Source organism: Siphateles boraxobius, unplaced genomic scaffold, assembly GCF_051911475.1.
Source record: "Siphateles boraxobius isolate OS27281-9 unplaced genomic scaffold, OSU_SipBor_1 19, whole genome shotgun sequence".
Taxonomy (NCBI): domain Eukaryota; kingdom Metazoa; phylum Chordata; class Actinopteri; order Cypriniformes; family Leuciscidae; genus Siphateles; species Siphateles boraxobius.
Window position 1 is genome coordinate 2,711,172 of NW_027508799.1, and position 27,708 is coordinate 2,738,879.

General features: G+C 38.3%; 1 protein-coding gene across 1 annotated transcript; it reads right to left on the reverse strand.

Annotated features, from left to right (window-relative positions):
- Positions 1–244: 244 nt before the first annotated feature.
- LOC143741592 (uncharacterized) lies at positions 245–27,605 on the reverse strand. Its single transcript, XM_077233859.1, has 3 exons — positions 27,509–27,605; positions 26,679–26,830; positions 245–1,597 (listed from the first exon to the last, which is right to left on the reverse strand). The coding sequence occupies exons 2-3, from the start codon at positions 26,761–26,763 to the stop codon at positions 531–533; spliced, it is 1,152 nt and encodes a 383-aa protein (XP_077089974.1). The 5' UTR covers positions 26,764–26,830; positions 27,509–27,605; the 3' UTR covers positions 245–530.
- Positions 27,606–27,708: the final 103 nt, after the last annotated feature.

Here is a 27,708-nt window from a genome sequence, read left to right on the forward strand (position 1 = left end):
CGTGTGAAAAGTACAAATGATTGTGTTATTAGTGTAGCCAGATTGTCGTTGTCTATAATAGTGGGTTAATCAAGATCAGGTCACATTTGGAGTAATCAATGAAGATAAACTAGATGTTTTCAAAGTGTTCTCAAACTTATTCTTGCCTATGTAGAAAGCTAATAAACAAAACCACAGCTAGAACGAGCTCCCAGATATCATCAGACGAGCCTGAATAGATGAATCAAAGATTAATCAACTAATATGCCAGTTTATGCCATTTTATTTATACTTTTCATTACATTGTGCCATTTGACAGCAAGGTATCAGATACACATTTTCTGGCATTTTAAGTTTAAGTAAACTAAAACTACTCACACAAAAAACACAAATAGGGTCTCACCTCTGATATATTATCTGTAAGTGTGATGACAAAATATTTACACAATTATCACAAGTGGACTCCCACTTTGAATTGAATATGCAGGTGATTTTTGAAATTGTTCATTTTTTTTAAAATCTCATCACACTGAGCAACACTACAATTTCTTTCAAGTATGATTTTGCAAGTGACGTTTCAGCTCTGTGTGATAAGTGAAACTCTTCTCACACTGAAGACATGTGAAAGGCTTCTCTCCAGTGTGAAGCCTCATGTGAGTCTTTAGATTTGCTTTAACTGTAAAACTCTTTCCACACTGAGGGCAAGTGAAAGGCTTCTCTCCTGTGTGAACTCTCATGTGAGTCTTTAGGTTTCCTTCAACTGTGAAACTCATTCCACACTGAGGGCAGGTGAAAGGCTTTTCTCCAGTGTGAACTCTCATGTGAACCTTGAGGATTGCTTTGCTTGAGCAAGTCTTTCCACAATGATGACACATGACACAAGGTTTCTCTCCAATGTGAGTTATTACATGCGCCTTAAGGTGATTGCAGTCTGTGAAACTCCTTCCACATTCATGACATATAAAACAGTCCTCTCTTGAGTGAATCCTCATGTGACAATCAAGGTTTACTTTACGTCTGAACCTCTTTCCACAATGATCACATCCAAAAGGCTTCTCTCCAGTGTGAATTCTCATGTGGTCATTAAGGGACCCTTGATGTGTAAAATTCGCTCCACACTGAGAGCATACGTAAGGCTTCTCTCCAGTGTGAATTCTCATGTGGACTTTAATTGTTGCTTTATGTGTAAAACTCTTGCCACACTGTTGGCAGGTGTAAGGACTCTCTCCAGAGTGAACTCTCATGTGGATTTTAAGACTTCCTTTTCCAGTGAAACTCTTTTCACACTGAGGGCATGTGTAAGGCTTCTCTCCAGTGTGGATTTGCACATGTTTTTTAAGGTTGCCTTTTTCAGTGAAACCTTTTCCACACTGTTGGCAGGTGAAAGGCTTCTCTCCATTGTGAATTCTCATGTGGACTTTAAGGTTTCCATGATGACTGAAACTCTTTCCACACTGAGTGCAGGTGAATTGACTTCTAGTTCCAGTTATTAGAGCTCTTTTTTGTGTCTTTTCAGTCTGGGAGCAGCAAATAAAATTGTCTCCAGTTATAAAATCATGACGTTTCTCTTCCTTTACATCACTCAGTTCTTGACTCTCCTCTTTCAGTGACATCAGGTCTAAGGTGAAAAAAAGATAAATACAATTTTAAGCACAAGTTAATGCCACAAAGCAGCAGACATCAAAACAATCAGACCAATTCTGCTGCAAAAGGTCGTAACTTTGTTTTTTGGTGAAAATGAGTTAGTCATTTTTAGGACAATAAACATACATTTTATCAAATAGACAAACATCAAGTTTCAATTCGATTGTGTTGGGGGAAATAAGATTATGTTTTCGGTATAACTTCAAAAAGCCAAGGGGAAACTGTGGTAGAAGCCTGTAACGTCAGTTACGGCTTTATGCCTTTGTTTCTTGCTGCTCTGATCACGGCAGGGTGTTCTCCGATCGACTCGGATATTACACACAATGTTAAACAGACCAGGGACCCGAAGTAATACATTGGAACCCAACTCAGACCCGGCTGAGCATTTAAAATATAGACCCTCAACCCCTACGGGTCCCAGGTCGGTTCCTGGGTCCTCCGTGAAGACCTCTAAACTGTACCTTTAAAGGTCCACAATGCATACAATTATGTACCCAAAACGAGTTTTAAAGGTACAATATTTTAGAGTAGATATGAAAGTTCCATTTCTGTACCTTTAAAATAACTTATCTATGCTTTTTGTATATAATTTAATCTATGTCAGCTCATGATACATAAAGATGGTATATTGAAATTAGGGCTGCACAATTAATCGCAATGAAACCGCACATGATTTGGCAAAGGCTGTGATTATTTTATGCGCAGATTGTCAGTGCATCACGGCTGATTGGTAGTAAATGTTGCTCCATCTGAACGCCATCTGAGAGGGTGCTCTCACGCAGACAGGCCAAATATGCTCAGCCGCAGAACTACAACAACACACATCATTCCAGGAAATCGGTGTAGCTAAAAAAAAAAAAAAATATGGAAACGCTTTGATTGATTAAACATGACTATGGAATGGCGAGAGACAACAAATATTTGGATCCTGTTTGAATTGTGGCCTGAATTAAAAAAATGGCGGCGGCAGGTAGCAGCTTGGCAGGTGCTGATGCTCTTCCTTTTCTAAAGACATCTGGAAAACCGTCTGATCTAACATCTGCCTTTAAAATCTGGATATATTGGCAATCAAAGCCAAGGCGTTAAATGTGCTTATTGTATCGCTCTACCTGACGACGATCATCACTATGCAAATGTATGGGAGTTGGACTGCTGCCAGTGAACGATCAATCTCACAAGCAAGTGGCACACCTAGGCCTGCTATACCCCTCGACTCGTGGAGCCAGTATGTCATCTTCTCCAAAGTTCTTGATGATGGGCGTGTGAATGCTATAAATGAGCAACGCAAGCCGAGAGCACGGAGAATGGCTCATCAAACAACAGTCTACCAGGGCAGTACAACTTTTTTCTGCATTATTCTACTTCTATGCAGGGATATTCAAGTGAACCCTGGGCCGATGGATCAATAACGACCACTGCAGGTGGCGGAGACCACGCTGATCAACACACCGCATGCTTCCAACACAGCGCAGATGCTATCGGGTAGGCCTAACATTGCTAATAGTGGGCATCCATGAGCATCTGCGTTTACCAATATATTGCAACAAGGTAACCTCCTGGCACTACACGCACTTAAGCCAGCAAATGAAAGTGGTAAATGAAACACTATGCAGACTATAGTTGTTTCAAACCAAAGCCAGATGAAACTATTTCAGACAGTCAACCATGCGTCGATCCTTTGGAACCCATTGACAAAGCCGAAAGGAATCTTCGGAGGACATATTAACATACGTAGCGTAATGTCTAAAACGGAGCAATTGGAACATCAACTGTTGGGATCAAATCTACATTACCTGTGTCTTTCTGAGACTTGGATTACAGCTAAAACTCCTGTATCAGCATTTATGATTCCTGGATACAAAGTACACAGACGGGACAGAGGGAAGGGAAAAGGGGGCGGGGTCTTGATCTATGTAAAAGATAGTATTGACAGTCACCAAATAGACATTCCAGATCAAACTATATAGTGTGTTGGTGTTACAATTAAACTAAATTGCCCCAAATGTAATTTATTGTACTTTGTGTATATAGACCTCCCAATGCAATGAGCGATTTCTATACTGGTTTAACAAAAACTCTAAAAACATATGAATGAAAGGAAATATTGCTTATGGGCGACCTCAACATAAATTGGCTTGATAAAGGCAAGAGGAAACACCTAAAAGACGGATTAAAAAGTGATTAAAAAGCCTACTAGAATAACAAAAACATCTCAAACTTTGATAGAATTAATATTCATCAATAAACTAGAAAGGGTAATTAAAACATACAACCTAGTAACTGGACTGTCTGATCATAATTTTGTTCTAATAGCCAGGAAATTAAATGAATCAAGATACATAAAGAACAAATCAAACAAACAATGCAAAGTTCCTCATATTCCTAAAAGAAATCAAGAGCTCCTTAAAAATGATTTAAATGAAATTGATTGTGCCTCCAAAATTGATAGAGAAAGCTGTGTACATACATGTAACAATATAATAACTGCTATAAAGAATAAAATTTATAAATATGTACAGCCCTAAACATAGAAAATCAGATAAAAAGAGGCTCCCGTGGTTTAATGAATCCCTTTGGGACACAATGAAACCGAGAGATAAAGCTCTCAAGGTTTCACTTAAAACTAAATTAGCCACTGATTATTATATTTATAAATTTATGAGAAATAGTTACCATGCTGCTTTGAAAAGCAAAAGCAATTTTTTCCTAAATCGAATGTGGAGGGGCATGGATATATTATTGGGAAGGGAAAAAATATATCAGGAGCATTTACAGCTTAAAATTAATGGTATAGTTCAAAATGAGGGCTCTATTCTGGCTCAATATTACAATGATTATTTATTGGATTCTGTGTTAGACCTGGCGGAGACTTTCCCTAAAGAGAACTGCTGCAGAGATGATCATGGGGATGGCAATGCGTCTTACTGTAAGGTTGCAGAATATAGATGAAGACAACATTTCCAAAATAATAGCAAATTTAAAAAATGTGTCCGATCACGGAAACTAGGGACACAAGTCGGCTCTGGGGCATTTTGAGTTATTCATATATTCTGAAAGTGTAGTCTCCAAGCTTTCCAACGATGTGTAACACATGGAAATCTGATCATATTTGGAGAAGTTGTGGCCATTTGAAGGTAGGCACTCAAAAAAGCTAAAAGGTCAAATAACGGCCTCTAAAGATTGTGCAGTTCTCACCTCTCTCTGCTGCTGGGAGTGACAATAGCTCTCATTTACATCTCATTTAGATAAGCCATACCCCCTGTAAAGCTCCCCCCTGTGGTTTACAGCTTTTTTTTCTTTCCTGAGCTAGCTAATAACAATAGGTAGGTATGGGAAGGTCTAAACATGGACTAAACATGAGTTAACGTGTACATGTTCTTAGAATGAACACAAAACGACAAACTTTGATGTTTATGGAAACTCACCCCCAGGACCGGCGAATGCACTTCTGCCACTCTAGGCGAAAAACAATTGTGCTGCCCCTCTATTTGCAACATATACCAGCAACAACACACAAAGACCAATATGCCATATACATATAATGCAAAACCAGCAACAACACACAAAGACCAGTATGCCATACATATAACGCAAAACCAGCAACAACACACAAAGACCAATAAGCCATAGGCCTACATATACATGAATATCAGTCACATGACCTCTTACGTCATCCGCTCTTTTTCCAGTTGACTGCCGCCATCTTGAGTACCTGCCGGGTACTGTCTACAATACTGACGGCATTAGCTAGGAAGCAGATTTTCTCTGTTTGTTTCACTTTATACATAACCAACTTTTTTTTTATGTAAACCCTGTGTGTATTTGACAGTATTCGCGCAATAAGACTAGAAAAATAACTTCATTCAGTAACCTGTCGCTGTTGTTAGACAGGCTTAGTGCGCGTGCGCATCGGGTGTACGCGCTCAGAAAAGCGCTCGTAAGAACCGCGCATCAACACGTGAATGACTTGTTAGCACATGCAAATAATGAACTTATGTTTACTGCATTGTCCCGTTCCTTTGCGTTAACATTTGATGTGAATATATGTCGCGTTGTAGCCTATGCTGAGACGGAGGCGCCAGAACTGCAACTGATAGAATGCACGATACTACGACATTTCTTCAAAAGCAGATGGTGGATATATTTTAATCCACGATCATAAATCGTGATATCGCACTGCCCTAAGCTAGCGTAAGCTCATTATCCTACATCCACTCACCACAGACAACATGAACACTGCACAGAGAGTTTGCACACACAAACCACTGTTATAACATAAAAGCAAGCAGCTGCGTGCATGGTTGGGCATGATATGATTGAAGGATTTTGACTGAATGCGCGCAAAGTGCGCTCCCTTAATAATTCCTAAAAAGCTGACATCAGTTAATCGCGATCTCACATCTCTGTTAATATCAATTAAGCTGACTGCACAATGAATCTTTCATACACTTTGTTTGTTACAATTAGAGGATTTGTCAGCATACAGAGCTTTGAACAAAAAGTCAGTTTTGAGCATAGAGGTTTTGAGCAGTGAGGGGAGTCTATCTTAAATGCTTCTGATTGGCCTTTGCGTTGAAGAAATCAAGTATGTCTGTTTTTGGCTACAATTGCTCAACGCTGCAAACGTGTTTTAAAAGGAAACTCTGGCCTGTAAATCGTTTCCATTTTGTTTTAGTTCTTGTTGCTTTTCTGCAAAAATGTATTAGTTTTTATATGTTTTATTCATAGATATTTCTAGTTTACGGGAGTCCCGCGAATCGTTTTATTCTCCCTGCAACGCGCACACACACAGAGAGTGCATTGCCGATCGCACTCGCCATCAAATCTAGTCCCGAGGATAGTGACGGGAAATATCGGCCCGCAAGTTCGGGCTCGGCCAGAGAATAAGCTCTACTTCCTTTGCGACTGACGTATCGATCTTGCCGAATCAGGTACTCAAGATGGCGGAAGACAAGTTTTAGAATTGAGTGACGTCAGTGAGGAGACGTTGGTGACATCATCTGATATTCATGTATAACGCAAATAGTGCGCAACGCGTGTGTGCCCAAAAATTTCAACAATATTTGAAGTTTATGCAGGAGGCAAATGCCTGCTGGCATTTTTCTTTAAGCAGTTATGACAGGAATTTTCCAAATAATCACATTTCACCACCTCAAATTACTTTTGCAAATCTTTTTTATGTGCGTAAAACACACAAATTAAATGTCCGCAAGCACATTATATCATCAGCAGGTTCAGCATCTTAAATAACGACTAAAGAGCAAATGAAGCTTAACTTACGTTTCAGAAGCGCCCACGGCGGGCCTTCATCGCAGCAAAGGTCTTAACTGCATCCTCTATTTCGATTCTCTGTGCCACTTCATGTTCTATGGAGATTGTTGCCAGTCCATTAAGTCTGTTCCCTGTTCACAAAACGTTCCCCATTCAAACCAATCGGGACGTCACATATGAAACAGCCAGCCACCGCTGTCAGCGAGTCGCCGTATTCAAGCACCGCGCCCATACCTCCGGTTCAGTTTCCCGAGCCCACGAATGCTGTGCTTCTGTGAAACATGGCTGGGGGAAAGGACACCTGACGAGGCGATAACACCAGATGGCTACACGGCCTTCAGGGAGGACCGGAGTGCAGTGGATAGCGGTAAGACTCGTGGCGGAGGAACGGCCGTCCTCGTTAAACAGACTTGGTGTACCGACTGTAAGCTTATTTCTAAATCTTCCTCTGAGGATGTGGAGTTTCTACAAGATGGCGTCCCTCCCTGAGTCTTGAAGGCCTGTGCAGAACAACTCGCTGGCGTGTACGTAGACATTTTCAAACTGTCTCTACACCAAGCAGTAGTCCCCTGTATTTTTAAATCCTCCATTATTGTACCAGTTCCAAAAAAGTCAAATCCATCTACCATGAATGACTTTAGGCCAGTGGCACTCACGTCAGTAGCCATGAAGTGTTTAGAAAAACTGGTTCTCACACACATCAATCACATGGTCCAGGGCACGATCGACCACCTCCAGTTCGCCAACCGTCCCAACCGCTCAGTGGAGGACGCAGTGGCCACTGCTCTACACCACATCCTGCGACACATGGACAGCAGAGGAACATATGTCAGAATGCTGTTTCTAGATTATAGTTTGGCTTTTAATACCATCCGCCTGGGTAGGCTGACTGAGAAGCTGACAGACCTCGGCGTCCCAACTCCCACCTGTAACTGGATCCTGGATTTCCACAGGTGATTGAAAGACCACAGGTGGTGAGGATGGGAAAGAGGGTGTCCGCAGAGCTCATCGTCAGCACAGGATCACCAAAAGGCTGCTGCCTCAGTCCTAAACTATTCACCCTGTACACACACGATTGTGTCTCCAGCCAGGACAATACAATCATTATTAAGTATGCGGATGATACCACCATTCTGGGACTCATTAAGGGGGAGAACGAGTCGGGCTACAGGAGTTTGGTGAACGACATTCGTGCCTATGGTGAGGTGAATGACCTATGCCTTAACGCAGACAAGACAAGAGAAGTAATTATGGACTTCAAGAACCCCATCATCAAGGGGACTGAGGTGGAGAGGGCTGATAGCTACAGATTCCTGGGACTACAAGTAACATCAGATCTGAACTGGACTGTGAACACTGCTGCCACAGTGAAAAATGCCCACTAGAGACGTTATTTCATCAGGCTGCTTAGAAAAGCTGGCCTGAACTGTCGCCCTCTCACCCAGGTCTACAAAGGACTGATAGAGGCATCCTCACCACAGGCATTACTGTATGGTATGGAAACACCACACATACCCCTTTTCCACCAAGGCAGAGCTGGTGCTGGTTCGGAGCCAGAGCCTAGTTTCAATTCGGTTCTTTGGTTTTCCACACGCAAAGCACCAGCTCCGAACCAGGAAAAGTGGTTCTTAAGTAGCACCAAATCATTGCTGGTCTAGAACAGAGCCAAGTAAGAACCACTTGCGTCAGGGGCTGGGGGCGGGGTTACCGTGACCAACAAGACGAATAGAAACTTGTGACCGCCATTTTTAAATAGCAGCTAGTCGAGCTAATAGCAGCTCGATTATAAATATCCGTCTATGTAAGTTACGGCGAGCTGCACAAACGCGTTGGACTCCGATGTATTTTGTAAACCCATGAGCATCCATAGTATTGCAACGTCCGTTATTGTTGATGGCTTGTTCGAGATGCATCGGAGTGGCGCGGACCGATCGGAGCTGCGGGAGTGTTTGGAGAACATACGACTCCTTGTGCTTTTAGATCGCTATCGCAGTGCTTTGATGTCATGCGGAGATCGATCTGCGAGAAGCCGATGCATCTCGAACAAGCCTGGCGTACTGTTTGGCGCTACCGCACTAGCGTTGCTGGGCAACATGAGACGTATACAGTGACGTAAGATCTGGCTCTGTTGTGGCTCTCTAGCCGGTGGAAAGGCAAATCGGTTCTTATTAAGCTCGTCAGTCGAACCCACTCTGAACCAGCTTTGGCTCTGGCTCTGAACCAGCACCCGGTTCTTGTTGGTGGAAAAGGGGTAACAGACAGAGAGGAAGGCTCTGCAAAGAGTCATAAAGACTGCAGAGAGGATTATTAGAGCAGAACTCCCCTCCATGGACACAATCTACACATAGTGTTGTCAGAAAAGTGCAGAGAGAATTATCAGGGACACATTACATCCAGCTCACTCCCTGCTCACACGCAAAAATTGTACATATAATCTCAGGCACAGACGAGCGGACAGCATTATCACAAAAAGAACACGGTTTTATAAGAGCTTTTTCCCAGCTGCAGTGAGACTCTTGGCCAAAACAAAATGAACTACTGTCGCCAAGGCCTGTGAAATATAGCTGTGCAATACACCTGTGCATCTTATTTATTTAATTATAACGTAACTGTGCACTATTATATATTATATCATACGAGGTTGTCTCTGGGAGCCTGGGCAATATGCAATATGAAATATACTTTTGCAATTTATAAATGCAAATTTACATTTTTAATGGGTTTGTGCAATTTATTTATAATGTATATGTTTCTGTGTGTCTTTTTAAACTTGACTTGACTCTCTGAGTAACAACCGCACAAGAGTTCCTATGTGTGTAAACACAAATGGCAAATAAAGTTCTTGAATCTTGAATCTAGTTAAGCCGATTTACAAGTCAGGAGACAAGCTCTGTGTGTCAAACTATCGACCTATTAGTATCCTACCAGTCATCTCCAAGATCTTTGAGAAGGTTGTGGCAGAGCAGCTAGTAGAGCATCTCGACCACATTGTCGCATTACATCCCTGCCAGTTTGGGTTTAGGAAAAGATACTCCACAGAGTCTGCGTGCTGCTACTTACTAGAAGACATCAAATCCAGTCTTGATGGTGGAGGCGATCTTTCTGGATTCGAGAAAGTTAATCACAGTTTATTATACACAGTTAATCACCAGCTTCTCACCAGCAAACTATCTGGTTTTTCTCTTGACACAAACACAATAGCATGGATCCAATCTTACCATAATGACAGACAACGTGTTGCGGTCGACCATAAAAAATCATCCTTAAGACCATGCAGCATGGGAGTGCCACAAGGTTCCATTCTGGGCCCCCTGCTGTTTACATTATACATAAATGACCTGCCAACTGTGTGTAAGAGTAAAATTATGTATGCGGATGATATGGTGCTATGTGCACATGGAAAAACTGAGAAAGTCGCTCAAAAAATGACCAAAGAGATGAAGAAAGTTTCTCTGTGGCTGAAAAACTCATGCCTCACCTTAAATCTAGAAAAGACTGTTTCGATGTTTTTTACAAATCGTTTTACATCAAGTAAATATGTGGCCCTGTTCTGACAATAGCCAAGCATTATTGGAGTACACATTTTTCAGGAAAATGCGGGATAATATATATATTCTTATTTTACACATGTGAAGCCATGGTCTGTTGATTTTGTCTAACTCGGTGTTCCCCTGCGTTAAGCCTGTGAAAAGAACTTGTCAGACTGGCTGGTGTCGGTTACTGACTGCTTTGGGAAGAGCCTTCAGAATGGAGTTGGGGAAAATGTCTACAGCTCACTTAATAAAGACAGAGCAAGTATAGGGGCTTTCGTACCAGGTAGTTCTAGGAACTAATCACCAGGGTGGTTCCCTGAGAACTAACGGTTCCCTTTTGCATTTGCACCGCCAGTAAGATTGTTGTTGTGACCTTTATTTTGATGGCGCTCAGAACGCCAGAGCCTGAGCACATGAACAGTGCTCGCATTCTCTGTGTTCATTAGGTTACGATCTGTCTAACAGTCCTGACTCCTGTCTAATACGTTATTAGATTAAACATAGAAAGTAGACAGTACATGAAAAGTTATTAGCGTATGCAGTGTGGTTGATGTCAAGTGTAAAGGTTATGAGGCCCACCTATCACTGTTTTCCATGTTCGTATAGTTAGTTTCTGGACTAAATATATACCCTATAATCTGTGTGTTTACATAGCTTTTTTAAAATGGCGGGTGCTGGTGTTTTGTGAGCGTTCAGCCTATCAGCGAACACTAACGTCACTGGTAGTTCCTATTGTGCTGGTTTAGACCCGACTATGAAGGAGGAGCTAAATTAGTTCCTTCAAAAGAGTTCCTAGAACTAAAATTGTTCCTGGTTCCTGCGGTGCGAACACGCCAACATCCGGGTACTTTCGATAATAGTTCTAGGAACTGTGAAAAGGTTCCTCCGGTGCGAAAGCCCCTTATGTGGTCACATGTTGAAAAGTCTTAAGAAAACTGAGGGGTTCTCTCAAGGAATTTTCTCTGTGTTCTCCTTTATCCATAACTATATTCATATATTCCTCTCATACACTGTTATCCCTGAAATTGTTTTAATTCAAACTACTTAGGTACAATAAACATAAACTCCAAAATGTTTGCACAATTACTCCATGTTTTTAGTTTGTTGTACGATTTGCATGATACTTTTCATTCTATTGAATTGTTTAGATTGAATGTACTTAACTTAGCTTATTTTAGTCTGTTGTCAATGCAACGCATGACAAGGAAGATGTTGATGGCTCTTTGAACTGACGTCAGACATGGATGGAGCGCGCATTTTCATCGGTTCATCTGGACTTTCATCATGCACGTTTGCTGGTGAGTAGTAGTACATTTTGGTCTGAAACAGCGAATACGTCACATAGATAAATGAGATGTATAAGATTTAGCCAGTAAAACTATATGTAAGTTTAGGCTGTGTTTACATGTTAACGTTCCCCATCGTGTTGTATCGATCAGTCGCGACCGACACTTTTATAAGTTATTTCTGAAACGACATGCTCTTTGTGATCGTAGGGCTGGGCGATAAATCGATTTTATCGATTAACTCGAATGTGTAGTTTACGCCGATTTTTTTTGAATGAAAATCGGTTTTCTCTTTAACAACCGCCGACGCTCCCATCTGGGCTCCCGTAGTTCCGACCGGGCTCAGCGCTTGCCATGATAGAGATACACAAACAACATGGCAAATGAGCAAGACCGCGGCAGCAGAAGCACACCCGCCCAAAACATTTAGGCTTCAAGCTGAATCTGCAGGGCCGCCAACTCTCACGAGTTCACTGTGAGAGACGCAATTCTGTCACTACACGCTCTCACGCCACACATCCATTTTCTCACGCAGAGAAAAATCGCGAAGCAAAGAGGACACTGACACCGACAGACAAGACAGAGCAGTTTACTATCGTTATGAAACAGATTCTCAGCTGATTCTGTCAATTTTATTACAAAATTCAAACAATAAACACCGTTTTGGCGCTTGTAAATGTGACGTGAAAGAACGCTGGCAGATCTCAGTTCAAGCGGCACGTGAACCGATCATCTGTTACTCTTTACTACAAACTTACCGAAATGTAATAAAATCGATCGATCGGTGTTTTTCAACCGCGGAAAGATGTCCATAAAACAGTTGGAGAACAACATATGCCACGTAACGTTACATTTACCTCAGGATGGCTTTTAATGACCCATAGCACGCATGTTAGTTAGACGCATTATAACATAAAAAACGCATTATATTTAATTTGAGTTAGTTTTAACCTTTAATAATACCAGCTGACAGGGCTTTCTGTATGTTTACAGCATTAGGTGATTTTTTTTTTTGAGGGAGAACAATTAACACATTAACGTATCTACTGTACCTATTTATCCAAAGGAATTTATATTGATTCAAGATCAGAATCAAATCACAAGAATTGAAATGAAATTGTGAAATTTGTGTTAAGCAATAATAAAAACAGTAGCATACCAGTAAACTTAATAAAATTATGTTTAGTTACCAAATAATTTGACAATCACAATACACTTATTGTGATGCAAGTTTTTTTTTTTTTTTTTTTTTACACATCCCCCCAATCCCAATCCACCCATTTTATTTTATGTTACATTTTCATTGTTTTCAAAGACAGGGCCTGTCCTCTTGTCTTTTTGGCTTGTTGTTTCTGATTGCACTTTAATGGAGATCAAATCCCAGAAGGGAATATTAAAACAAAATAAAGTTAAAACTTGTTTTGAACAATTTCTTTGTCATCTGCAGATTGATTTTAAGTAGGGAGAGAAAAAAATCGATTTAAATCGTAAATCGGATTTTTGTGAAAAAATCAGGGATTTTTTTTTAGGCCATATCGCCCAGCCCTATGTGATCGTCACATTTAAAATCTAATGCTTAACCTTTTTTGATCAATAATTCTCATTAAACAAATGAACGAAAATGTCGTCTGTTGTGTAAAACGATATCTTTTTTTGATGGTGTTTTTGCATCTTGGCGGTTTGCCATAAATGTTCAACATGGCTTAAATACAGCGCAACTTTATCATTAACATTTTAGAATTTTTTTAGAATTTCTTTGTGAGTGAAGTATTAAACAAATAGCTTAAACTGAAATTCGACTGCCCGCAAGAAATACTAGCCCATGTAGTTATGTAACGTTAGTCTAGCCAAAGAAATGCAACCTCGTGCTCATCAGCGTGGTGTTAGCTAGTACATTTCAGTTAATGCGAGTCTAGTGTATCATGACATGCTAAATAAATAAATGGATAGCTAGATAGCATTTTTTTATTTTGGATATAAAATTTGTAGATAACAGATCAAAAAGATGTAATTTTTATTTGTTATGTAAAAAGCAATCTAATGTTTTTTGTTACTCTGCAGATTCCAGTTCAAAGCTGATCAAGATGATCTGGGATGGACAATTTAGACAACATACCCCAGGCCATGCGTCTTCTTTTTGGTTTAATCTACGCACTGCACCTAGACTACCCAAAGTGTATGGGCAACACCTTTCTTTTCATTCAGCAAGTTTTGCTTGGTTTAGGAAAGAAGGAGTTGAAGGGCAAGATTCTGGCTGTTACAAATCAGCTTACCATGTAAACAGGTAAATGCATTTTTCTTCTGGTTCTCTTTCAGAATCGTTAGATAAAAAACGTTCCCTTTCATTGAACTATGCCTTAGGGTTGGACAAATGTTCATGTTCCTTAATAATACAGTATAACACCGTGCTTGTTAAATATTTTGAAAAGTTTTAAAATACTGTTTTAAAGATTTAAAATTTGGTAATTGGTACTTAAGATATTTCTTTGTTTTTGTCAGTCTTTGAAAACTGATTTTGATAAGTGAATTCAAATAAATTGTAAGTTCAAAAAAAGATTGTTATCCTTTGTCCTTATTTGTAATGCAGGTGTATCTTTATTAAATCATTTACAGTAAATAGCTATATTTAAATTAAAGTTTTGGGTCTACTCACAACATTCATCCAGATTGTAGGTTTCACATATGTTGTCTGTGCATAACTGTAAGCCTTTACAGGTTGATTGAACTTAAAACATTTATGGAAACTGTAAGCCCTTACAGGTTGATTGAACTAAAACATTTATGGAAACTCGTTGCCCTAAAAAGTTAATTTTGTATTGTTGAAAAAACAGCATATTTTAAGTTTAATGTACCTAAAGTTTCAATTGCACTGCATTAAAAACTGTTAGTTCAATGAAAGTTTTCAATTAAATGCATTTGAAATCTTAAGTACATTAAACTTAAAATATGCTGTTTTTTCAACAATACAAAATTAACTTTTTTAGGGCAACGAGTTTCCATGAATATTTTAAGTTCAATCAACCTGTAAAGGCTTACAGTGTACCTTTTTGCTATAACAACAACAACTAGGGATGCATCAATGCACCAGTATGGAAATTTTTGCCAATACCGATAACTCTTTATATTTCAAAGCAGATAAGCGTTACAATAGCCGATAAATCTAAATCAATTTTTATATAATTTAAAGAGCCTGATTACAAAAACAAAAGTCTCACCATAAAAAGCCATGTCCCAAGCACACAATTATAATTAAGTTTTCATTATAATTTTATGTAGCTGATTTGACAGACTTGCATTACAAATTTTCTTATTGGGGCGATAACATTAAAACTGAACACATATAGGCCGATACCGAACAACTATGGCCAACATTGTATACTTGCAGGGCCAACCATTGTAATAAGTGATTATCAAACCTTTTACATTTCAAGACCATTTTTTCACCGCTGTGCGACGATATTGTTATAAGGCCACGGCTGCACAAGAGTTGCCCAACACTCCTGCTCAGATTATACACAGCCATTTTGTGTTGTGTTGAGACGAGATATCAAACAGCAAAAGTGATAAACAATGAAGTAAAATGGACAGCACACAAGCTATACGAATATTTACTTGTTACAAACACACTTGGTAACAGATAGATAATATTGATATAGAGAAGACTTAACGGTTTTCGATTGTAAAAGTCCACTTGAACACCCAAAAGAAATGCAAAGACGTATTTTTAGTGTTCCACTGTGCCGCTCGCGGTAGACTGTGTTTTATAGGGTTAACTTTGAGACATTCAACAAAAAAAAACAACAACAAAAAAAAAAAAACCTAAGCATGTGCTCATGCAGGAGTGTATGTGTGTGTTTGGTGTTTATGTGTGCTCATGCACAGGTGTATATGTATGTTTGTTTGTGTGTACATGCACTGGTTTGTCTGGTTGTTTGTGTGCCTGCGTTTCTGTTTATATGCGTGTGAGCAAAAAAAAAAAGAAGAAGAGTACAATACAGAAGAGATTTAAATGTTTTGTAAATTATATATTTCTTTGTTTTTTATATCATAGACAATCATCTGACATTGAATCAGGTGAAGACTGGGAGACAGTCAGCAAAAAGCCATATACTGAGGGACATGATGACAGCATCTCATCAGGAGAGGAACCTTCCTCCTAGCAGACCAAGAGGACCAGAAGTTGTACGAGGCATTTATCACCACTTTATGGACATTGTCGTTGTGAATGCCTTCCTGCTTTACAAGTGTATCGCAAAAGGTAAAGGAGAGGTACTCATGCACCAGAGGCATTCAGGGAGACAGCGACAGCTGACAAACCTGCTCCATCGCCCACTCCACACACAGCACATCTGTGCATATCAGTAGACAGCACCACAGGTCATCTGAGGTGCAGACACTGCCATGCACTTCACTGGTGCCTTGTGCCAAATCGGGTTTGTTATTATGACTGGTATGTTGCCAATAACCTCTAAAAATATAATCGTAAAGTTTGGTGTGTGTGTGTGTGTGTATATATATATATATATATACTGTTACGTGGAAGTGTATTTGCCTTGTGTTGTTGGGGAAAACAGTGTAGGTTTCCCTGGTGTGCTTTCTCTCTCGTTTCTCTCTCTCACTGTAATGACTCACAGGTGGAGCTGCTAACGAGTGACCTGATTGGTGACGGGAATGCTTGCCGCTGTATTTAAGTCTCCTGAATCATGGATCTACAGCTCCCCGCTCTCATGGCTTCCTTGATGAAGAGATGTGTTACTGTGATCTACTAGTACATGTTAAAGACATTTGATGTGAACCACAACCTTATGTTAAGTTGTGATTGATTATGTTAAACCCTTTTGGAGCATGGTAGGGAGGTGGGTGCCTCTTTTATTTATTATTTGGTTTTCTCCTGTTTTTGATAAGTAGGGAGGGAAGTTTTTGTATCTTTTGTTTGTTATCTGATTTCCAGGTTAGTATCCTTAAATTAGTTAGCTTTGTTTTGTTATTTGTTTTGGCTTTTCCCCCTCCTGAACTTTGTGGCTCTTTAGCTACTTATGTTAATAAATATACTTTTTGCACTTTAAGATTGTTCCGTTGTTTCTGAAGCCTTGGGAGTGAGAGCGGGGACTCCAGGGGTCTTGTTGATCAGATCCCTGTTAATTGTTACGGGTAGTTTTGTTCTCTTTGAGTAGAGTTAATATTTAATTCGTAACAAATTAACACACACACACACAGTATATAAAGAGACAAAACAAGTGCTTTGGTATTAAAACAAAGTTTGATTTCAAAAATTGAAAAAAGCACTATAATGCGTTTATGCTTCAGTTACTATGCGTCAGTAATTATTGACAGTGAATCTGGGATAGAATAGCTCTGAAGTGTAACCTTTCATAAGAGCCCAAAATTACATTAAAGCAGTCAAGAATAGCATAATTTTACTTGTCGATAGTTACAAAGTAGGGATGTAAATTTAACAAACAGCATGACAAGGTGTGCAAATGCTGGTTAAAACGCCATGTTCCACACCAAATGAATGAGAAGGGTTTTTAATCTAAATAAAGGGCTAGTAGGATTATAAAATGAATCAATATGATTGATCATTTATTAAATTACATATTTAATAATCAAATATAAAGACTAATACAACGTGTCATTTTTACTATTTTACATTTCAACTAGTGTTAGTCATGCATTGCGGTTTAAGCTGCGCACGCTAAATGAACACCGGTAAACTGGAGCACTTTGCTAACGCATTATTTAACTCAAAGAAACGCATCCTATATGAGATTAATTAGATACAAAATAAACATAATATTACAAATTATATCTGCACAAAATGTGTACAACTTCACCTAAGTTACATGCTAGGCAGAATGTGTGACACATGTTGTCTTCCTGGAGCAACAATATCAAACACGGCAACTAAACCCAAATAATACACAATGTTTTATTACAATATTATTCTATTTATAATGTTATTTCATTTGACAGTCCCAATCGTAGTCATTATTGCTGTTAAGGCGGGCGTACACGGTGCGAGTTCGGACACTCGGGAGGTTGTGAGATATCGCACACGTTACGAGTCAGTTAACTCGATAATCACGTCAAAGCAGTTGGTACACAACATGACTGTCCTGCACGGATTTTATCCCGAGCCGGCGGCAATCACGTGCGTGTGTGTGTGTGTGTGTGTCAGTGTATGCGCACTCTGTATGGTTGCTGCCACTGAGTTAAGTGTCAATCTTTAAATGTGTTTTGTTCCAATGATTCCAACATAAAGTAATTGGTTCAAATCACTTACTGAAACAATCGTTGTCATAAAATACACTTGTCTGTTAAGAATGAGTTGACAGTTTGAACGTTCTTGTTCACTTTTATTTATTTTAAAGATCTGAGATGAATTGTGGCTTTCCGTCTATAAAATACCCACAAAATGATAATCAAACTTACACAGACGCTTTTAACATTAAATAAAGAACATAAATAGTACCTGAGATTATCATACTTTCTGTTGTCGTTTTATGATAAATCAACAAACATTTACACACATGATAAACACAATGATAAATCTCTAGAAATGTTTCTCATTTTTTACCGTTTTCTTTGATTGGATGTATGTGACATGTCCCACACGCTGCTCAGCTAACTTCAGTGAGTGTAAAAAGTGGTTAAATTACACAAAACTGACACTATTTTTCTCAAGTTGTTTGATAAAACAAGTCAATTAGATCATTTATATAGTATTTTCATAATAACATTAAACCTATGTATATGTACACATGTACGTTTAGTTTAATTGGGTTGGGGTGCCGTGGGGAAAAAAATGCTACAAAGGGGTCCCATGCTTTCAAAAAGTTTGGTAACCACTGTTCTCTTTGATGGGTAATTAAATTGTCTATAATATAAAAGAGATGAGGAAAAGTACAATAACGTGGTTGGAGAGTGTGTTGATGTTGGTCTGACAGAGTTAATGGTTTCCTTCCTCAGAGGGATAATTCTAAAAAGCATGCAAAACTCCATCGATTTGTACAACAGTGGAAGGAAACAACGACATTAAAGGGATAGTTCACCCAAAATTGAAAATTAGCCCATGATTTACTCACCCTGAAGCCATCCTAGGTGTATATGACATTCTTCTTTCAGACGAATACAATCGGAGTTATATTAAAAAAATGTCCTGGCTCTTCCTAGCTTTATAATGGGAGTCAATGGGTATATTTTTTTGCAAGTCCATCAAAGCGTATCTATCTGTGACAAATTGGGGGGGACATATGTTTAAGAAAAATATCCATATTTAGGACTTTATCAAACAAAATTACTAGCTTACGCCACACAGCCGTACGCAAGTAGACTTATACCAAAAGATTAACACTAGAGTTAAAAGTTGGTGTTTTAGTTAAAACACTAACTTTATTTTTATTTATTTATTTTATTTTTTTAGTTTAATATTTGTTAATTAATTCGAACTAATTTTTGTGCCCTCAAAACGGTTTAATATTGGTCTTGATCCGATGCTTGTATTTTTCTAGTGCAAGGTGCACACTTCAATTACACTAAAGTTATTCAAATAATAAGATATTATATGCAAACAGACTGTGTGGTCACAATCATGAATATGAGACTACTGATATAAACTTGTATTTTATATGTACAATTAGCAAAATATTTGCAACAAAATGAAAAAAAAATTAAGGTTAAAAAGCATGAAACTTGCAGTGTCAGAATTCCAGTCTGTCAGTCAAGCAATAAGCAAGACCTAACAACGTCCAAGATAGTCTGACGAAAGATAACGGTAAACAGTAAAAAAAATACTTTTGAGTGATTTGTTACAAACATTTGCATCAAATATGCTAAACACGGAAGCTCGAACCTTCGCGTGAAAGGATTTAACATAACCCGCTGGAATTCCCTGACTGCAAGTCATTTATAAATGTTTATTCACTATAAAAAAAAAAACTTCTTAAAAATACTGCTTTATTGCACCTTTTGCAGCTTACAACTTCACAATACATCAAAAAATAATATACTGATCATTTGCTAAAGGTTTGTTTATCATTTGTTCAGGATTAACCATTGTTTACTGAGAGAATGATATAACAAAGAAATTTATAATGATGCAAGTTTCTTGTTTCCTTTTTTTCCAAGGACAATTATGATGCATTTCTTTAACATCATCTAAATAAAAGAAAATGTATTTCATCTTGTTGCATGTCCAGAACTTTAAGAAGTGCTACAGTCCCCTGACTTTTTTCAGAGGCCTTAAGACTTATTAGGTCGCCACAAGTTCAAAGAATGCAAATCAAAATTTGAGATGACTGAACGTATACAGTAGGGGAGAGCCGGGACAATTGAAACGCGGGACGGATGAAACATTGAGATTTCCTTGAAAACCACTCACATCAAGTACGTCAAATTTCGTCAGCACGTACAACACGCAATGCCTACCAGACCCGTCAAAACATTTCTTCTTTACGTCATGCCATTTTAAATTTAGAGCCGGAAAACTGTTTTTAAGTGCAGTTAGTGAATTGTTTCGTGCGGTACTTTTTATTGACTGACAAGTTGTATTTATGTTTTCATGTGCCATTGTAATGATAATACGAAAGATGTATTAGTACTACAACACACCCTTAAGAGTGTAATAGAGTTTTTTAGTTTAAAGGGTTAGTTCACCCAAAAATGAAAATTCTGTCAGTATTTACTCACCCTCATATTGTTCCAACCCCATAAGACCTTCGTTCATCTTCAGAAAACGAATTAAGATATTTTTGATGAAATCTGAGAGCTGGAGCACTCCTCCATAGGCTTCTTCAGGGATTGAACTTGCCGGCCTTGAAAAGTTATTAAAGACATCGTTAAAATAGTCCAAGTGACTACAGTGGCTCAATCTTAAGTTTATCAAACGACGAGAACGCTTTTTGTGCGCAAAAAAAAACAAAAATAACGACTTTATTTCAACTATTCATTTCCTTCTCTCTGGGCCTCGATGCAGGTTACTAGTTTAACAGCGTACGCTTCTGTTGTTTTAAGTCACACGCATCACACACATGACCAGCGTCGGCCAATAGTGAGCCTACGTGTGACGTAGCTCTACGCAATTACACTAGTTTATCTGACTAGAGGCCCAAAGAGTAGGAAATTAATAGTTGAAATAAAGTCGTTATTTATGTTTGTTTTTGCGCACAAAAAGTGTTCTCGTCGCTTGATCCAGCTCTCAGATTTCATCAAAAATATCTTAATTCGTGTTCCAAGATGAACGAAGGTCTTACGGGGTTGGAACAACATCAGGGTGAGTAAATACTGACAGAATTTTCATTTTTGGGTGAACTAACCCTTTAAGGGCAAAACAGCTTTAACTGACAGGAGGTGTTTTAACTGGCGTGTTTCAACCACCCCGACAGCGCCTCCTGCCAGTTAAATCTGGTCACCGATGGTGCAGAGATTTACATCTGTGACCATTGTGACATGAATTAAACCTTATATATATATATATATATATATATATATATATATATATATTGTAGCGTATCTGGACAATGTCATGATGACTCACTCATTCCAACATGCCAAAAACCTTTTAACCTCTGACTGAGGCCCGGTAACTCACAAATATCGTGCCAAAGGGTCTGGGTCCAAATTACCCATTGACATCTTTATGGCATGAGAGTGATCACACAAACAGCAATAAACCAGAATGCGTGAGCTTCAAACAAACTCCTATCGCCCCCAACACCCCTTTACCACAGGAAAGAATTCCGGGTTGAAGACTTAACAACGCACACACAACCAAACTTTCTTATAGTGAAACCTAAAATATGTGTAATTCTGAAAAGTATACAATATATTCATGTACGCCTTTGTGTTTCTGCCTTTGTACCAAGCCTAGTTATGATTTTATAATCATTTAGCTAAACTCTAAGTGCTCATATCAAACTCTAAGAGTATATACGCACCTTCATATATGCAAAACATACATTTCTTGGTACCGAATTAATCCTCTCGGTCTGCTTTAGCTAGAAATATATATTAGGTTATGATAAAATGTATTTTACTATGTTTTACCATCTTGAAAGTGAAATGACCCAAATCAGTGGCGGCCTCATAAACCATGCAAATTAGGTTGTTAGAAGAAACATAAGAATCTGTTCCCGCCAAATATTGCAGAATGTCATTGGTCAGTTTGCTCCTGAGGAGGCGTGGACCGTCCTCCTTGAAAAGATGAGGGCCCGAACTCCTCGTTCTCTTCTCTTCGTGATCCTTTCTACGACTACACTTCTCTCTTCCTTTGTGTTAGAGTTCTAGCTTTTTTTTATTTTCGTTCTAGTTCTTTTCTCTGTTTTAAACTTTGTACCGTAGTCATTTCGACCTCCGGGTGAAACGGACTTAGCCTGATTTCCAGCAACTCACCTACACGTAACGCTTTGAACTTCCCGTGAGTTACACGTGCTCCGAAACGCGCTCCAGAACGCTTCCAGCTCCAGGACTCAACGAGGACTGAAATGCACCTCCAAGCAGCCTTATTCAGTGACACAGAGATCCATATGCAAGTATTGTTTCATCGTAATTCAAATGCATTAAGTGCCCTGTCTTAATGCGTTGTGATTCTTTGCTGGCTCTCACGGGTTAACTGTTTGTGAAGTGCTATTTCTGTGATCTGCTTTCTCTCTCTTCCTTTCCTTACTTCCATTATTTGTTATTCTGTATATATTCGTTGTTAAATGTAATTTGTGCTATAGCTTCATTTATTAAACCCCATTATACTCTTTATTGTCTCTGAATGTTGCTCACCAAACAAAGCCTCTTAAATGCGTGATCTTAAGCTACAAGCTTGATAACTTTCGGATAATATTACTAATTAAAGTATTTATTCCTCACAAACAGAGGGATAGCTTCTCCTGATAGTGATCAGAACAATCCTTTTTGCGAAATTGATCAGAGAATCGCCGGTAGGTTCGGTGGACGAACAGATGGCGAGGCGCACTAATTCTGTTTAAAGGCTATTCTAAAAAATATTCTATCTGTATATTATATGTATTCAATTGATTATAATTCGTTGTGGTCAATTGTCTCATATATATATATATATATATATATAGATACAGATACATGGACTATATTCCCTTTTTGGGGCGATTTAAAATTGTAGGTGATAACTCATAACCCGTATGAACATTTATTAATTGTGAATAAGTAATTATTGATTATACATTCCCCCCATTTGAGCTGAGACCTTACTATCTATCTACCTATATATTAGGGGTGGTTAATCTGTCTGATTTCCCGATTCGATTACGATTATTGAAGTCCCGATTCGATTACAGTTGATTTTCGATTATTAACTATTCTCGATTAGCAATTATTGATTTTCCATTTCACAACAGTAAACTAAAATACACTACAAAGTGATTGCAGTATTAAAAAAGTCAGCTGCTGAATTACTTAACTCTTTTATTGAGTAACAACAACTCAAAGCACTTTTTGTGTCATGTAGTTATAACTTCGACGAACATCGACGTTGTGATTTTCTTAGCTCTCTCCGAGCCCGAGGCCAATTTTGTCATATCGTGGAGAGTGCGCTGATTCGGTGGGATGACGGGCTTCAGGCAGTCGTCTTTAACCCACCCTGCCTCCCCTGGATGAAAGCGGGAAATGTGGACCTTCAAGTTGCTCGTATTGCCGCAGTACTTCAGTTTGGTGTGGCAATGTCGACATACGCCATGCGTCATATCAACATGTTTAGAGCTCCTGCCATGAAAACCAAAATGAATCCACACGCTTGCTTTGAGCCCAGATGGAGCTGGGTGAATCGGTTGGTTGCTCGTTCCTGATTCTTCAATTTTACACACCTGCTCTCACTCGCTCTGGCTGCCGTTACACGTGCTTGCTAACTGGAACTGGGCGCGTTCGTGACGTTCAACTTCCGGTATAACATTTTTTACAAACATTTTTTTTTAATAATAAAAAATCGATTTTTGAAAATGTAATAATAGATTCATACTCGTCCATAACATACTCGCGATTAATCAATATTCGATTTTTTTCACCACCCCTAATTAGGGATGCCCCCCCCCCTGAAATTATACAATTAAAATAGGTTAATATCTATAATGATAGATTCACATAATAATAGAATAATGAAATGACATGAATTATCAACATTTATTGCATTTATTCATCTTGGTTTGTTTACTGTTTGGGTTCATATTAGTTTAGTGCATTGCATAAAGTAATGTTAACATGCTAAACATGTATTAGTACATTTAATTTTTTAGGTCATTTAATTACTGATTGATATAGATTAATAAATGCTATAATAATGATAGGTCAGGTTACCAAATGAATGTTGACAAATGTAGCTTACTTGTAATATTCATATTACTACTCTCTCTCTCTCTCTCTCTAGGGGTCGCCACAGCGGCACTAATATGCCATTCATTTTACTATCACTAATACTAAACTTAATATTCTTAAAATTTGTATTCTTTATTCCTTCAAATTCAATTAATATATGTTTGTTTCTAAGTGCAAAAATGATGAGACCTAAACTTAATTGGTTCTAGCGTGTCATGCAAGCAGATTTGAGCTTTCGTGTTTACCGTATCATATATAATTGATAAGCTCTTATGTATGTGCGCTGTTCAGTGTTCAATAAAAGTCTAAATTACATCAGTTGAATGATGGACTAACGGTCACTAACCTGTCAATCTCTGAACTCTTTGAACAAGGATGAGCATCTGACGAGTCAAGTGTTTAGGCAGATTTGATGTGTTGCCTCCCCGTTTGCAGAGTGGTGCATTGAGATCTGTTTCTTTACTTTTCTCATTACTTTTGTAGGCAAAGTAATGCCTTATTTCACTCATACTGCTCTCTCTATTTATTAATTTCGGGCGTGTAGAAATTCGAATGAGCTTCGCTTGATCCACCGTGTTCCTCTGTTGTCACCGTTTGCCGGTTTCGCATGACCCGGGTCAGTTTAGGTAGCGCACTGCCGCCTACCGGTGAACTTCGAAACAGTAGCGCATCAAATACCGAATTGAACAAAATTATGATATTGTACCGTTTTAAATATAACATATACCGGTATTTTGGCAGAACCGGTATACCGCGCATCCCTACCCCTAATATAAAATTACAAATATATAAACTAATATATATATATATATATATATATACTCTTCCATGTTATCTCTTTAATAATCATCAATCTTTTATCGTCTTCCGGTTGACCTAATATTCTTCATAACAACAGGCTATTCAACTAGCAAACACTCAATATGACTCAAGGAAGAAATATAAAAAAATGAATTGTAAACGGATTTGTCTGTCTTCTTCAAAATAGCATATTAGAAAGATTATGCAAAATGTGCATAGGATTATCGCCTATTGTTTATTGGGCGACAGAACAAAGTGTTAATATAAACCTTGAAAATAAAAAAAAATGTTTTTAACAATATGTTCATAAGTTACTTGTCAGGTATTGTTCATAAAATCAAGCATTAGATGAATTGTTACTGTTTAAACTGTTATGTTTCATCCATTCAAAGTCAAATTTTACATAATCATTCTATATTTGTACCGAATAACACATGATAGAAAGAGAACACATATGTGAGTTGTTAATCACAAAAAAAAAAAAATATCTATCTGTAACCTTATCTTAGAAACCGACGTTTATCTGAAAAGTGTTTCAACTGTCCCGGCTCTCCCCTACACATAAAGAGACAGTTAAAGGTATAGCGGAGGATTTTCTTTTTCCGGGTGGGTAGCCTATACTATTGGTCCACCTAAGTGTCAATCATTCTGGTGATATGTTTACGTAAGGCCGTCGTACGTGCTCGTCCCTATGTAGTTTTCGCTTTCTGCGCATGCACACTTTCAGGTGTATTATGTGTGATGAGTTACAGTTTCAGCCATTCCTTTGAAAATGGCTGAGGGTCGAAAGAGAAAAAATGTATACGAAGTGTATGATAAGAAGAGAAAGGCCGCAGAATATAGAAACAAGACCAGAGTGATTTTGGGTGAATATTTCACACGCTGGCGTGCGCTAAAAGCACAGGTTGGGCTTCCCACTGATGCCGCAGTCGCGAAGATTCTACTAGACAGGTAAAGTTTGTCATGCTATTTGGAGAAATACGTTTAAAATCACTGCTAGTAAAAGTTAATGTAAGCTATGATTAGCGATGCTAGCCCTGGCACAAGTCATGCACCGCGTAGACACGGTGAACATCTCAATTTGTCTAAAGTAGCCTTATGACCAAATGGTAAATGGTGTCACGCTGAAATATTCTAAAACCTTGTGTGTTCATTTTCGATAATTACAATGTGTTCACCATAGTATTTATTACACAAATGCAACAAGCTACTTCTCCATTGCATATCATGTCTTGAGTCCTCGGTCACTCAATCGATCAGTATAATAAGTAAATAAAACACGGAAGGGTATTTGACATTTTGTCTTGCATGAATGTTTTTGAGTTAGTTTATAATTTGCATGATCTCTCGTGCACACGTTTAATAGGCGTTCCCTTTCGGGAGCAAATAGAGTGTTGCACATGTGCATTTTTAAAAAAATTGGAGAGGGCGGGTCTTCTCTAAAATTCGGAAAGATCCTCCGCAATACCTTTAAGTGGTAACAAGACTGGAAGTTACTCTTACGTTCCTATTTGTGAGGAAGGGAAATACTGTTCTCAAGAGGACATTGTGTAGCATATTTTTTAAGCCATGTAGCAAACATTTTCAAAATTACTTTTTAAACCGTTTAACCGTTAGTATTAATCAGTCAAAAGTCTAACTGTCGGTTTACCGGTTAATTATGAGCATCGCTACTGTCCACATGATGCAACCTGCTTTACGTAAAAAAACAAAACAACGCTTTAATCAGGACACTCATACGATATTCTTCAAAATTATCATTAATTTCTGTAGAGCTGGACATTTTAATAAGGATCAAAAGACTGAATTCAGCTTTGAGAATGAAACCAACCTGTTTGTTCCTCAGTTTCTTCTTGTTTCACACTGAATGCTTCTTCAATCTTCAAGTCTTCACTCTCCTCTTTAATAAACGTCATCTTTATAATAGTGTGTCTTGTGGATCTCAGTCGCTTCACCAGGAGTTTTTCTGTGTTTTTGGACACTCTGACATAAATTAAGATTAGAATAGTTAACAGTAATATTAACAGGATTCACAATTAATTATCTGGGTCTGTCTCTAGTAAGGGAGTCAGTCAGAGTGAAACTTAATCACTCATAAAACACTCAAAACTGGTACTACAAGTAAATCAATTTCACCAATTATATAGGTTCACAATTACACATTCGTGCTTTACATTAACTGATTTTTAAATAAAATTTAGTAGAATAAACAAATAAATATATGCTGTTGGTTTGTAAAAGTTGTCATTACAAATGTTTGTGTTCTCGTTGCATTTACAGTAAGTTACACTGTTTTGACCAGTATGTGACGTCAGCGTGCGGTGGTGATTAAAGTGTATTTGAATCACTGAATTTTATGGAAAATATTTGCTTAATTTAACTCGGAGTTTCAAAAAGCCGTTTTTCCATCACTACTTGGTAGTAACTGAATCGCGTTTACGATTAATCAATTCACGATAAGGAGTGAAATGAGACGCATATTTTCTGTTACTCGTGTGGATGCACTTTGCTGACAATAAAAAAACGTTCATTAATATTAGATATGGCATTGCAATGTTACATTTGATAATAAATGATTCATTTCAAATGGCTTGTAAAAGCTTTAAAGCGGATTCAACAGTTTGTATCGATTAAAACACTTAAATGGCTAAAAACACAAACCTTTCTTCAGCAGAGTCACAATAGCAGAAGCACGACGAATGACGAAACCTTATGGCGTCACATCACAACATCAAAATAAAAGTCCTGTCCAGACGTGAACAATGATGTGCTTAAAATATTATTAGAAACTACTAATTAATGAGGGGTGAGGGGGTACCCTTGTTTTAAGATCACACATAAAAGGCAGTGTTTTCATCTAA

Coding starts and splice junctions, on each gene's coding strand:
- LOC143741592 (XM_077233859.1), bottom strand. CDS start 26,763: ATGACGTTTATTAAAGAGGAGAGTGAAGACTTGAAGATTGAAGAAGCA. Junction 1,598..26,678: donor AGAAACTGAGGAACAAACAG/GTTGGTTTCATT, acceptor TTTTCACCTTAG/ACCTGATGTCACTGAAAGAG.